At 34.4% G+C, this 12,724-nt stretch overlaps 1 protein-coding gene across 1 annotated transcript; it reads right to left on the reverse strand.

Annotated features, from left to right (window-relative positions):
* Window positions 1-200: 200 nt before the first annotated feature.
* On the reverse strand, window positions 201-8,253 carry LOC145672087 (uncharacterized). Its single transcript, XM_081741340.1, has 2 exons — window positions 8,096-8,253; window positions 201-983 (listed from the first exon to the last, which is right to left on the reverse strand). The coding sequence occupies exons 1-2, from the start codon at window positions 8,151-8,153 to the stop codon at window positions 310-312; spliced, it is 732 nt and encodes a 243-aa protein (XP_081597466.1). The 5' UTR covers window positions 8,154-8,253; the 3' UTR covers window positions 201-309.
* Window positions 8,254-12,724: the final 4,471 nt, after the last annotated feature.

Below are 12,724 nucleotides of genomic sequence, written 5' to 3' on the forward strand. Positions count from 1 at the left end.
GGAGGACGCCGTTCCCACTTCCAAAAAATATATAGCGTCCCCCACTTCTTAAAATATTACATTGGGCACAGGAGACGGTGTCACGTCATACGTCCTCCTTCCTTTTCAAATCCACTTTTAGTCTGTATTAAAGAGTATAGGCAGAGTAGCAAGAATATAGATCTTTTGAAGAACTAAATAATCAAGATATTACACAGAAATATGACTTAATATATAACGATTTAGTACACTAATAATACATAACTTGTTACATTCACTTAGCTTACAATTTTAGTTTGCTAAGTCCTAAATTAACATTACATACAAATCCTATTCAAGACCTAATTTCTGTTTTATAATGAAACGAGGCAAACGCCGTCCCTTCCAATAGCGTGGAATAGGTTTTTCCTTTGTTTTCCTCAAGATTTCGGCAACATACTCTTGCGGATCAAATTTTTCGGCATCTTTGATTTGAGCCATCAGTTCTGCCTGGAAGGCTTTCTCCTTTCGTAGTTCTCGCTTTTGACGAACTTTTGCCCACTCAAATTTCATTCTTTTCCGAAGTTTCTTCAACTTGTGTTTCTTCATCTTCCGGCGTCGAATCACAATTAACCGCGCGGCCCTTTTTTCTTCAATCTGCACAGAAGGTGCTTCTATACTTGACTGTTTATTCTGTATATCCTGCATTTCGTCCACAATTTTCAGTCCGGGTAACACAGACGGTAAAGGTTTTGTGGGTATGTACAACGGAATCACACTATTATTATTATTATTGTTATTATTAATTACAGAAAACAGTGGCAACCGCACTTCTGTAAACTGTTCCCTTGGACCACTCAGCATTATGCCATGTTTGGAGAAAATTACGGCAAAATTAGTCTGTTTATTCGTAGTTGATGTTGCGGTATGTACAGGAATAAAAGGTTGTAAATGATTCTTTTGACTATAAATCCTGTTCGTATTTAATTCAGCGTCACGAGAGGAACACAAGGATCTAACAATACCTGCAATAAAAATAAGAAATATTAGCATTACGATTTTACAAGTTATGGTGAAAAATTGAATTAACTAAGGAACTAGCTATTGAAAACCAATCTAACAAAGGATGCAACACTTGAATTCTACTAGCTATATTTTTATTCTTAATCTGTTGCTTTCTGTAACACAGGTCTCTATACCAACGGTACTCCACAATTACACTAATCTTGTATTACACAACAATCTATATCTTCATAATCTCTACCATTATACTCTAATTTCCATTAATAATATAATTTTATTTGCAGAGGCTATCCCTGTACTTTGAACATATACAAAAACCAAAGTACTGAATTAGATGTAAATGGCAGCAAGAATTAGAAGAGGAATGAGACAGTGATGCCCTCTATCACCTTATTTATTTAATATGTTCATCGAAGAGGCTATAACCACAATGAAAGAAAAGACAAAAGGAATCAAAATTAATGGTACACATATTCACTGCATCAGATTTGCCGATGATATTGCAATAGTATCAAACTCAGAAAACGAGCTAAATACATTGCTCAGAGTCTTAAACCAGCAGATAATAAAGCTCAATCTAAAAATCAATACCAAGAAGACCAAAATCATGATTAAAAATAAGAAGAGCCGACAAAAATAGAAGATAGATAGACTCGAGAAAGTGGCCGAATTTTGCTATCTCGGTAGCAATATAGAAGAAAACAACAGATGTCTTAGTGAAATAAAGAGACGAATAGCACTGGCCAAAAACGCATTTCAGAACAAGAAGAACTTTCTTCTGAATAAACATATTAACATCCACGTTAAGAAGAAATTCATAAAAACCTTTGTGTGTAGTGTTTTGACATATGGATGCGAAACATAGACGTTAGCAAAATAGGAGAAAGCCCGTCTTCTTGAGATAGCGGAAATGTGGTTCTGGAGAAGAATCACTAAAAAGGAAAGCTGGACTGAAAAGAAGAGCAATAAGATGGTACTCCAAGAAGTGAATGAGAAAAGACAACTAATCAAAGTAATAGAAGTACGAAAAGCAAAACTCATTGGTCATTTACTTAGACGTAACGCATTTTTCCAAAACATTTTGGAGGCAAGATATTAGGGAAGACGACGACCAAAAACATCGGAACTTTAAAAGTATGATCAATGAGATGGGAGATGAAAAGGACTGCTGAAAATAGGAAGCTGTGGCTGCAAAGACAAGGCTTAGCCTTATGTAAGAAGAAGAAGAAGAAGACGACGAGGAAGAAGAAGAAGAAGAGACTATCCCTCTTAACTTCATAACAGTCTTTCCCTTATTTCCGTAAGCACTTTGTACGCTGTTCCCATATCTTACATTTCTCCCCCCTTTACAAAATCAGAACCTTCACTAACAAAAACAAAACATTACAATGACTCTGACAAATTGCAAAAAATTATTATGTACCCTCATGTCCAAAATTATTGTCGCATATCTATAATTGTTTTCTTGTAAGAATATAATTTGATAAAGATTTTGTGTGTATGATCGGGAAATGTATGAGTTGATTTTAAGTTTAACGTCCCGTTCAGCGGCGAGGCTATATGAAGGGAAATGTATGTTTGTGGTAAATTTCATAGGAAAAAAAATTATAAATACGGAAATTATAATGAGTAAAATAAAATGTTGCTAATTAAATGGAAAATAAAATTTTATTTTCGTTTTATTGTTCTTATTTATTGCTCTTTTGACATGAAATTTGTCACATACATGTCTTTCCCGATTATACACATACTAACATTATAAGAAATACCGGACGAATTCGTTATAAAACTATATCCTTAGAACAACATATTTATGGACATGCGACAATAATTTTGGACATGAGTGTACATACTAATAAGATATTCAGCAGTAAGCCTACACCATTTCCGCTAGACTGAACATCGTATCATAGACAGACATGAATGCCAAACAGTAGACGAGCTCAAGTTTTAATTCGCTCTTAAAAGTAAATGTAATCTCCCAATCAATATGTAAATTTTATAACTGAGAACTAAGAATTGTTCTGGCATAAACACCCAAATACTTTACGACAATTCGTCATAAACGTTTCAATGACTAAATGTCGTCTTTCTCATGTGAGTTCCTTAATAAATTACGATGCCTGTACACCTACATATTTTGATCAGTTTCGTCCATTCTAGAGAAAATTTTAATGTTTCTTTAATACTTGTTGATAAAATTCCGCGAAAGCTATTTCCTCCTGCATTTTTTACAAAAAAGAAGCCAACAAACCACAAAAACAGTTATAAATATTGGTTTCACAGTTTTGTGGATATTGTCAAACTGTTTTGTTTTGTACCTCTTCAGTGCTTTTGTATTGTCTCTGAGGACCCACATATCAAATGTTTCAACACCAATGACTGTTGAAGACACATTTCACAGTTTCTGTACAATGTAGGAAACTGATCAAAATGCGTAATGACACAGAGTAATATATATTCGGCAATAACGTGCATCACCTTATCTCTTTAAGTAATTAAATAATCGGGAGCAAATGAGAGCCACAATGTTTCATTCAACAAATTGCTTGAAACTATAATTTTTCCCCTATTGGTACTCTTAACTACTATGGGTATAAACACAGAGTACGAACATATGCCGTGAAAAAGTACAGTGCAAAAAACACCAACAAACTTATGCCAGGTTACTACTACAAAGCACGAACTGCATCTAACCAAGTCAGCGCAGGTATGTACCAGGTGGCCCCGCGCGGTAGCTCGGGGGTGCGTCCGGAGGTTGCAGACGGTGAGTATGCGCGTAAACGTTGAATTTAAACGATTCACAGTGAACAAGACAACCATGTAATATCTGAAATGATTTCATTACTCTATTCCTCCTGTAAAATTGTCAATTTTTGGGTACAAAAATGAAATCTTTGAGTTTTTCGTCCCACGATTATGCCGGTTAGGCTACAGGAGACGGTGAAGAGTAATGAATGAAATGGTGAAATGAAGAAAGTGGGAGAAAACGGGAGAACCCCGAGAAAACCCACGCACACGGTGTTTGTCTCACCGTAGCTCACATCTTCTGAACGAAACCCAATTACCTCATATCTTTTTATAAATGTTCCACTACTAAGTACAAGAATTATGTAAAATGAGCAATACTGGTAACTTCGCATATTTATAGCATTTAACCCCTTTAGTGTGGGTGGCGAGTTAACTCGTGTCTTCAAAACGCACCTGCTGTGCGGATGGCGTATATATACGCTTTCATTTTGCTATGGCTATTTTGTATTGCGTATGGCGAATATACTTGCCCATAGTATGAGTAATGTTATTCCCGACAATATTTAGCGACTATGCGCTCACCTAGGAACCCCAAAAGACCACACAGAAAAATTGGGCTTGGTCTGTTGAGGCATTCCCAAATTTTGTGTAACCTAACCATATGATGATGATGATGATGATAACCATAAATACGACAATGACAAGTTATAGTAGCTAATTAGAAGCAACAAATATCCTAATGCTGAAAATTTCATTGTGATTGCTTGAGAGGTCCAAAAGTTATTAAAAGGTAACAAATTCCAAAGTTCTAGAAAAAACTACACTTTTTACAGCGGTTCGCATCTGAAAATTACGCACTGAAGGGGTTAAGTTAACAATTGCGTGTTTATTACAGTTGCAGTTATAGCTTCAACACTGGAATAAATAGCATCCAGATGTAAGTCATATGTAAGCAGACAAATGCCACTAGTAAGCTAACTACTCCCATAGTACTCCCAACTTAACTTGTAGTAACCACTTTGCATAAGTTGGTGCGTGCTTTTGCACTTTTCTTCATTTACACACACACACACACACACACAAACCGTCGCTAACGTGACTAATCCATACACAACTCTCCGTGTGAGTCCATTAGCTTTGCTACGGAGCTATGAATCAAATTAAATGGAAATTTGGCTTATAGTGTCACCTAGCACGTACTGGTACGTAGTTTTCGCAACTGTCGCTTTTAACGATATACGACATTGCAAGTTACTAATCTGTACGCATTTGGTGTGTGGCATTCTAAAACAACATATGTTTTTTTGGTAATTTGCATCCAGGAATGAATTTCTATAAATATATTTGGTAAAGAAAACAATAACAATGAAAACCACATTCTAATTATTTTTTTTCGCTAACCATTGCCGACACTCTACTTGAACCAGGTAAAGTTAACTGGTTGCACCAGAATTGTTGAAAAATTACAATCCTTTCACTAATTATGTCCAAATGCTTTCTAGACCTTTTTGTGCGCATATTTATATGAAGACTTCAAACTCGCATGCTATGAAAATGATTATTTCTGAGAAAACCACCTACCAACCTGAGGTAGGTGGTCACTAATCAACGCACTTATTCAGCTTGAAGACACGGCGAAGCTAGAAGGCTGGCACGTAGGTGGTATGCGAAAAAAAAGACAAGTATGAAAAGAATACACCAACCTGGGCTAGGTGTTTATTAGACGGTTGTTTTGCATTAAAATTACATAGTAATGAATCACACACATTAATCACCGTTTTTATGTTCGCAGATAACTTACATGTTTTCCACCTATATGAATGAAGTAGTTAAGCAGTACTCTTCCAGCCCTCCCCGCTGGTCTAGTGGTTCCGGATCCGATTCCTGCTGGGAAGGCATAAAGAATTTCATCTCACAATTACTCACTTCATACATCATCCGTCACCTTTTACTTAAAGAACATAAATATGGGAAAATTTAATATTTTTCCATTGTGCTTCACTTCTAAATTAAGAACTTTTAATGTGAATTTTAATAAAAACGTTACTGGAGATTGAGAACAGGTCGTCATAATATGGTAAATTTGCGATTAAAATTAGAAACTGCATATGAAAGAGGACCGCATTAGATATCAATTTCCACTGGCGGAGTATTTCTGAACATTGCAAGAATTTTATGTTTACAATTGTAAGATCACTAGTCTCAAAATAAGACAAGTACTACAGCACACTTAAAATCAGTCAGTGAATATGAAAGAGAAATGTATCATATATTTCCAGACGATGGACTACTTCTGGACAGTATAGTAAAGTCATATTTTATGTTTAAAAGTATAGCATTACTAGTATGAAGTCATTACAAGTCCTCTAGGAATACGTATCACTGCGAAAACCATATCAAGGTACCTGTAAATACAACATACAGTCACTAAAATAACGTAATTTAACTTTTCCCAATCTACCCTAGCTGCTCTGTTGTACCGTACCGTGTCACGCGCTTAATCGTGCTTTTTGTACCAATAATAATTTCCATGGCAGTTTGAACTATATTATCGACGTGTACAAAATTCTTTGAGATTACGCCAAAGAAATAACGGTGCATCATGTCTTAGATGACAATTTATATCTATAGAAGGATATTACGCTCCACCTGCTTTTAAACATGATACAGTAAAAAATATATATGAACAGGTTAGGAATGGTTTGGTTTCTTTCACTTACTTAGTACATACGTTTGGTTCTGGTGGGCTTATCGGTGAAAATATAAAAGTGAAAGAAAATTATGGTGCTGAACAAGTTTAGGCACACCACATTCTGCAAAATTTACAAGTAAAACTGAATGCACTGCATAGAAAAGACATGTTTAAAAGAAGCAAATCTTTGCCTGCGGAAAATTAAACTAACTTACCACCGCGGGGTATTATGCAGTGTATGAAATCTGTATTTAATGTTTACAAATGTGAAACCATTACATGTGCTATAGGAACTCATATCACTCCGACATCCCATGTGTCTTCACTACTCTTGAGTACTGACGCTCCTACGCTAGGCTAGCATAAATGGTCTCTTTTACTTAAGTTTTATTGGATATGTGCAAATGCTGTATTGATACACAAATCGTGAAAAATTGTAAATTTGTAATTACTTTTGTCCTTCGTTGAAATTTATCTATGCTAAGCGGCATTATCATGACGCCTAACGCAAATCTTTTGGAGGCCAGTACGAAGGAAATTAGTGAAAGAACTATGCACCTAAATATTTTTCTACTTATGTGGGCAAGACTTTACTTTAGGCAAGGCAGTAACAATAAGCCGTTCATCTGAACCGGCAGTTACAGTTACAGTTCCCAAGAACGAAAGACAGAAAACAACGTGCCCTGCGGGGTTCTAACCCGCCTTCACTCGCTAACGTTCGCTCGGCAACACTATGTGTATCAGGAATGGCAACGGCATTATTGAGAAAATATCTATATGAATAAGGAACAGCAAAGAATTAGTGACAACCTGTGAATTATATTAACGGTGACAGAATATCACTGCCTTGCCCAAAGTAAAGAGTTACCATCTGGTCTGTTTTACTAATTTTGCTGTAAATAAAAATTGTTTGAAATAAGCCGAATAAACCTGTTTTAATTATAATTGTTTTTTACATTGTTAATGTAATAAGGAAAAATAAGCGGCGCATGAACATATTGAAATTGAATCACAGTATATTAAATTTGTAACAAATATCAAAATAGTTAAAAAATGAAATGTAAATAGTAAAAATTGAATCAAAACTGAAAGCAAAGCTCCCGAAGGTAATAGTATACATGAAAACCCCCTGATCTGCGTTTTTTCTGTGTCCTATTACCCCTTCTACATAAAAAACCATAAATTTTCTACGTAGTGCAATAGTAAGAAGTATCCATGTGCACAAGACATGCGATATGCCTTAAATTCCCCCCCCCCCCCCACACACACACATAGTCGTAGATAAAGTACACATGCAGATATAAAGTACAGGTACGTTCTTTTTTATTTCGCATCAGTTGATAAGTAAATAAAAGTCGCTTTCTTACCCCCTTTGTAAGTTCGTACATAATGAATAATCCCTAAAAGTATGAGCGTCCTACTCCTTTGGGAACTGACGCAGCTTCATGTATACTATATCCCTCCTGAATACTTAGTGTTTACAGTGTCATCTCTTATCCACCCATGTCTAAATTTCACCTGCGCGAAAAAATTTAACTAGATTACTATTCTCAATCTGCGCGAAAAAATTTAACTTATCTATTCTCAATCTGCACGAAACAGTCCCCGTCTTTTTGATCTGCACTTCAAACATAAAGAATTACTTGGCATAGGAAACATTTTGATTCCTACCTATAGATCTATATAACTGTCCCAGTTTAATAAGATTTCTTGTACACGGTATGTTCATCGTGATTCAACAGCTCTTTTCAGTTATACGTATAATAGCACATTTAGTTACTTTAATTAAATTCCATCATAACACACACACACAATTTCCTTCCCTTTTTCTTCTTCTTCTTCTACTAATATATATATAAATTTTCATTAAAGTCGCGATCATAAAGTCCAGTCGACTACATCATTAAAATTGTCTTCAATTAGGTGTTGGTTTATTGGAGTAATTTTTAAAAGGGCCCGTCCGCAAGAGCGAATTAGCCATGTATAAGTAGAATTTATTGAAAAAAATGCTGTTTTAAACTGAAAATTGTAACAATAAACGGGCACAATCGCGAAAACTGGAAACCTTGAACTTCTTCGGTACTATCTTGAAGCGTTGCAGGTCAGAAATTTCCTTGTAGCCTTCTCTTGGGCATGTTTCTTATTAAAATATTGAAAAACGTAGAACAAGTTGAATAAATAATTCGTGTATATCTTGTGAAGGAATCCTTACAATTTGGGAGGAATACATAAAAAATCTCTTTATAAGAAGAATAGCCCAAAGTTATTATGAACGAAAATGACGATGAAGAAAAAGGACCCAGTAAATTGAAAAGTAAAGTAGTACAATCAATCATAGACATGCGTATGAGTAAGGCCACTGGAGATTACGGCATAAAGTAAATTTCTCAAGGGATTACAGATAATGCAATGAAAGTACTGACTTTACTTATTAACTAAATCTACCTGAGTGGAGAATGAGTAAAGTATTTTCTTGATTTTACAGTGATCGCATTCCCCAAGAAAAAGCAAGCAAACAATAGCAGTGATCAGAGAGCCATTATCCTTATCTCACACACTGGAAAGATTGTTGCACGCATACCAAACACGCTGGAGAGTAACATAATAGAGATGTTAGAAGACTAGTTTCGATTCCGGAAAGGAACATGTACCAGATACTATCAAGTTGATAAGAATTATATCAAAACGAGTTATTGATGTGAAGGAAGAGTTATGTCTCTGTTTCATCGACTGGCAAAACGCTTTCGATCGGGTCAATTGGACGAAACTTTTAAAAATACTTAAATAAATTGTAGTCAACTGGAGAGATTGACCACTCATTCGAAACTTATACTTAGGACAACGAATAAAGTTGCCCTGAATGAAGGAGTAACTAGTAGTGTAGAGATTGGAAGTGGAGTCAGACAAGGTTGTAGTAAGTCTCCACAATTATTCAACATTAACAGTAAATGTTCAATGAAGGAAGCATTAAAGGGAATTGGGGGTTTCAAGAATGGAGGGGAAAAGAATTAAAAAGATCAGGTATGCAGATGATACGGTTATGATAGCTATGACCAAAAAAAGGACTACAGGAAATGATAGTCAAAATAGTTGACACTGGGAAACTATATGAAATAGAAATCAAAATTGAAAAGTCGAAAGTCATGAGAATATCTCGTGTAAACGCGCCCTTATGGGTCAGAGTAGAAAAAAGAAATCATCAAGAGGTCGATAACTTCAAGTATCTGGGAAGTATTTTGACAAGAGACGCTTACTGCACGAAAGAGATAAGTTCTAGAATTGTCATAGCCAAAGAAGCATTCAACAAGAAGTGATCACTCGTAACTAGCAGACTCAATATTGTACTTAGAAAGAAGTTGCTACAGAGCTATATATGGAGCATTAGACTGTATGGACATTACGAAAGTTAGAGAAGAAATATTTGGATAGCTTTGAAATGTGGTATTGAAGGAAAATGGAGAAGATAAAATGGACAGAGAGAGCAACAAACGAAGATGTTTTAAAACGGATAGGAGAGAAGAGAACACTTCTAACCACCATCCTTCGTAGAAAGGCTAGTTAGATCGGACACATCTTGGAAAGAAATTGTCTTCTTTATACCGCCATAAAAGGAAAGATAGGAGGAAAGCGAGGAATAGAAAGAAGAACACAACTGATCGATGATTTGAAAAATAGAAGAAAATATTGGTAGTTTGAAAAGGAAGCCGAAGATCGCAAAACGTGGAAAAACATTTCCAGACCTAAAGCTAAAATTGAAAAAAATCTCAGTCTCAGGACTTTCTGAAAAGCAGAATAATAATAATAATAATAATAATAATAATAATAATAATAATAATAATAATAATAATAATAATAATAATAATAATAATAATAATAATAATGTCTTGTGATTCTTATAGACCCTATGTCAAAAGAAGAAATATTGACTGATTGATTTGTCGATGTCTAGGCCAAACAGCTTAAGCTAGAAACTTGAAGATTGGATACAACATAGAATTTTGACGTAAAGCTCCACTAAAGACATATGTTTTGAAATTCGACGTCCAAAAGGGGCATATTGGTAGCAATTATTATCATAATTTATTCATATCTCGGAATATCTTAAGGTTAGATACATGGAATTTGGTATTTGAATTTGAATTGAAAATTGAAATGATTGAATGCGTGTTTCAGCGCTTGCTTGATGTTCAGTCTAGAAAGGAAGGAAAACTTGTGAGAATGGTTCACTAAGATGCTTATAAGATGCATTCGAATTTCGCACAAGACGTTGAGTTCAGACGAATAATTTGTGTACAAATGCACTTTAGTCAATATGGTCAACTCGCTTCTGCTAATAAATTATGTTATCAGATTAAAACTGTTACAGGATAACAGTAACCAGTCTTCAACCTCGTACTTATGTGGCAAACAACAGCTTCTGTACCCAACCATCTATAAGGCTGATTTGTTTCGTCCTTTAATGTTATAGGAAACTAGTCTGGGCTGAAAACAATTTTATGACAACAACTATTCCGCTCTTCTTTTTTAAAAATAACCTTAGTTTTTGCCACCTTTTCGTCCAATTTTTCATGTTTATATAAGAGTTTCGTTGTCATAAATAAGAGCAAGAGTGAATCGTCAATATTATGAATTTTTATGTGGGTTGGGAAACAGGCACACGTGTGTGTAACGGTGTTGCATACCGCATCCTGTTCATGGCGTACTACTTGTATAAAGTAGATGCTAGCGTAAAAGCGTCAAGCACCTACTAATATTATTGGTCCCAACACATGTATCATCAGTGTTACATTTAGCATATCATTAATATTTTAGAAGTTCAACAAAACTTCATATTTATATTTACATGTCAAATTATTTTTATGAATATCTTATTTTTTATTTTACTAGTTTCATTTTGGTGTATTATGCGAAAAATTCTAAAATTGCATTTTTATAAGAAATGTGTACTGATAATTTCTATTACGTAATTTTGTATTATAAATATTGAATTTATGTAACATGCCAAGATGCAAAAGAATGAATATCCAGAATTTTAGCACGTTCTTCAAAAAATGATATTTTTTTAAAAATAATATTTAATTTATAGATTATGTTGTGTTAAATATTACAGCAATTATTTTACTTGTATATATACATATATATTTTAGTATTTGTAAAAAGTTTGCATATATATGTGTTAACTTAAAATAAAATACCGAGTTACATTGTTATAAGAAGCATTAAAATATTTAGGTTCTAAAATGTTATAAAATGTTCCAAATTAATACTAATTAATGTTATTAATAATTGAATTGTGCAAACATATGAAAATTTTGTAAGGGAGCATTTACAATATGTTAATATTTTTGGCAAATTATGTAAAAAATAAAAATGGAATTAATGTTTTGAAAGTAGAAAGCATTTTATAATAATAATACAACGTATAAAAGTAAAAACATAATGAAAGACAGTAAAATACTTTCCAAACATTGCCCTATCAAAATCCGTAAAATGCCCTACGTGTTTCGTATACGTATTTCGAATAGATTGTTACATTTTTCACTCTTCACACTCCAAGAATTTTTTGGGGGGGAATTTAAACCTATAGATGGCAATGGATGAAAACAACTTATGGAATTCTTTAAAATAAATTCAACAAATTTCTTTCAAGGGACTTAATGAAGTGAAAATGATAGTTCCGGGGTTCCTGTTTGCTACTCGAAGTTCTGCATCCGGTCGCCATATATAACGGTATCAACATTAAATACCCCGTAAAACATTTTGTTTAGCCTTTGTATATATAGTTAACGTTCTTAAAACTGAAATTTTGCTAGGCGGAATTCTTGGAAGTACAGCTAGAAGCTTCAAACATTTACACATATAACTAACAAACCAGATTGGGTTCGCAACCGACCATACATATATTTGTTGCGAGAGTTCCGTATAAGGAAAGAAAGAAAACGAAATCTTAATTTGTTTAAATTTGTTGTTTATATCTTTGTTTATTGCATCAATTGTTGTTCACCAAAGCTTGCAAAAGGAAAAAACGAGAATTTTTTTATGTTAATTTTGTTAATTACTAAATACAACTGAATAGTAATTATATTCTGATACGCAGTGATAAGTGTTTAATCTCCTCTGTTTGGGAGAGCGAAACACGATGTCTTGATCTCTTCCCTTTTCCCTCTTAATCTGTGGTTGATTCAAGAAGCTGAAGTCAGTCGATAGACAAGAAGCAACTGGACGGAAGGCAATGAAGCCGTGAAGGAAAGTAAAGTGCCGTAGCTTGGCGCCCAACATTTGTACTCTTTTATCATTTAC

This window comes from Thermobia domestica, chromosome 15, assembly GCF_964235325.1.
Source record: "Thermobia domestica chromosome 15, izTheDome1.hap1.1, whole genome shotgun sequence".
NCBI lineage: Eukaryota > Metazoa > Arthropoda > Insecta > Zygentoma > Lepismatidae > Thermobia > Thermobia domestica.

Excerpts from the sequence above, each read along its gene's own strand:
- LOC145672087 (XM_081741340.1), bottom strand. The coding sequence starts at position 8,153 with ATGAACATACCGTGTACAAGAAATCTTATTAAACTGGGACAGTTATAT. Across the intron at positions 984-8,095 it reads ACAGTTATATAGATCTATAG|GTATTGTTAGATCCTTGTGT; the intron begins GTAGGAATCAAA and ends TTTTTATTGCAG.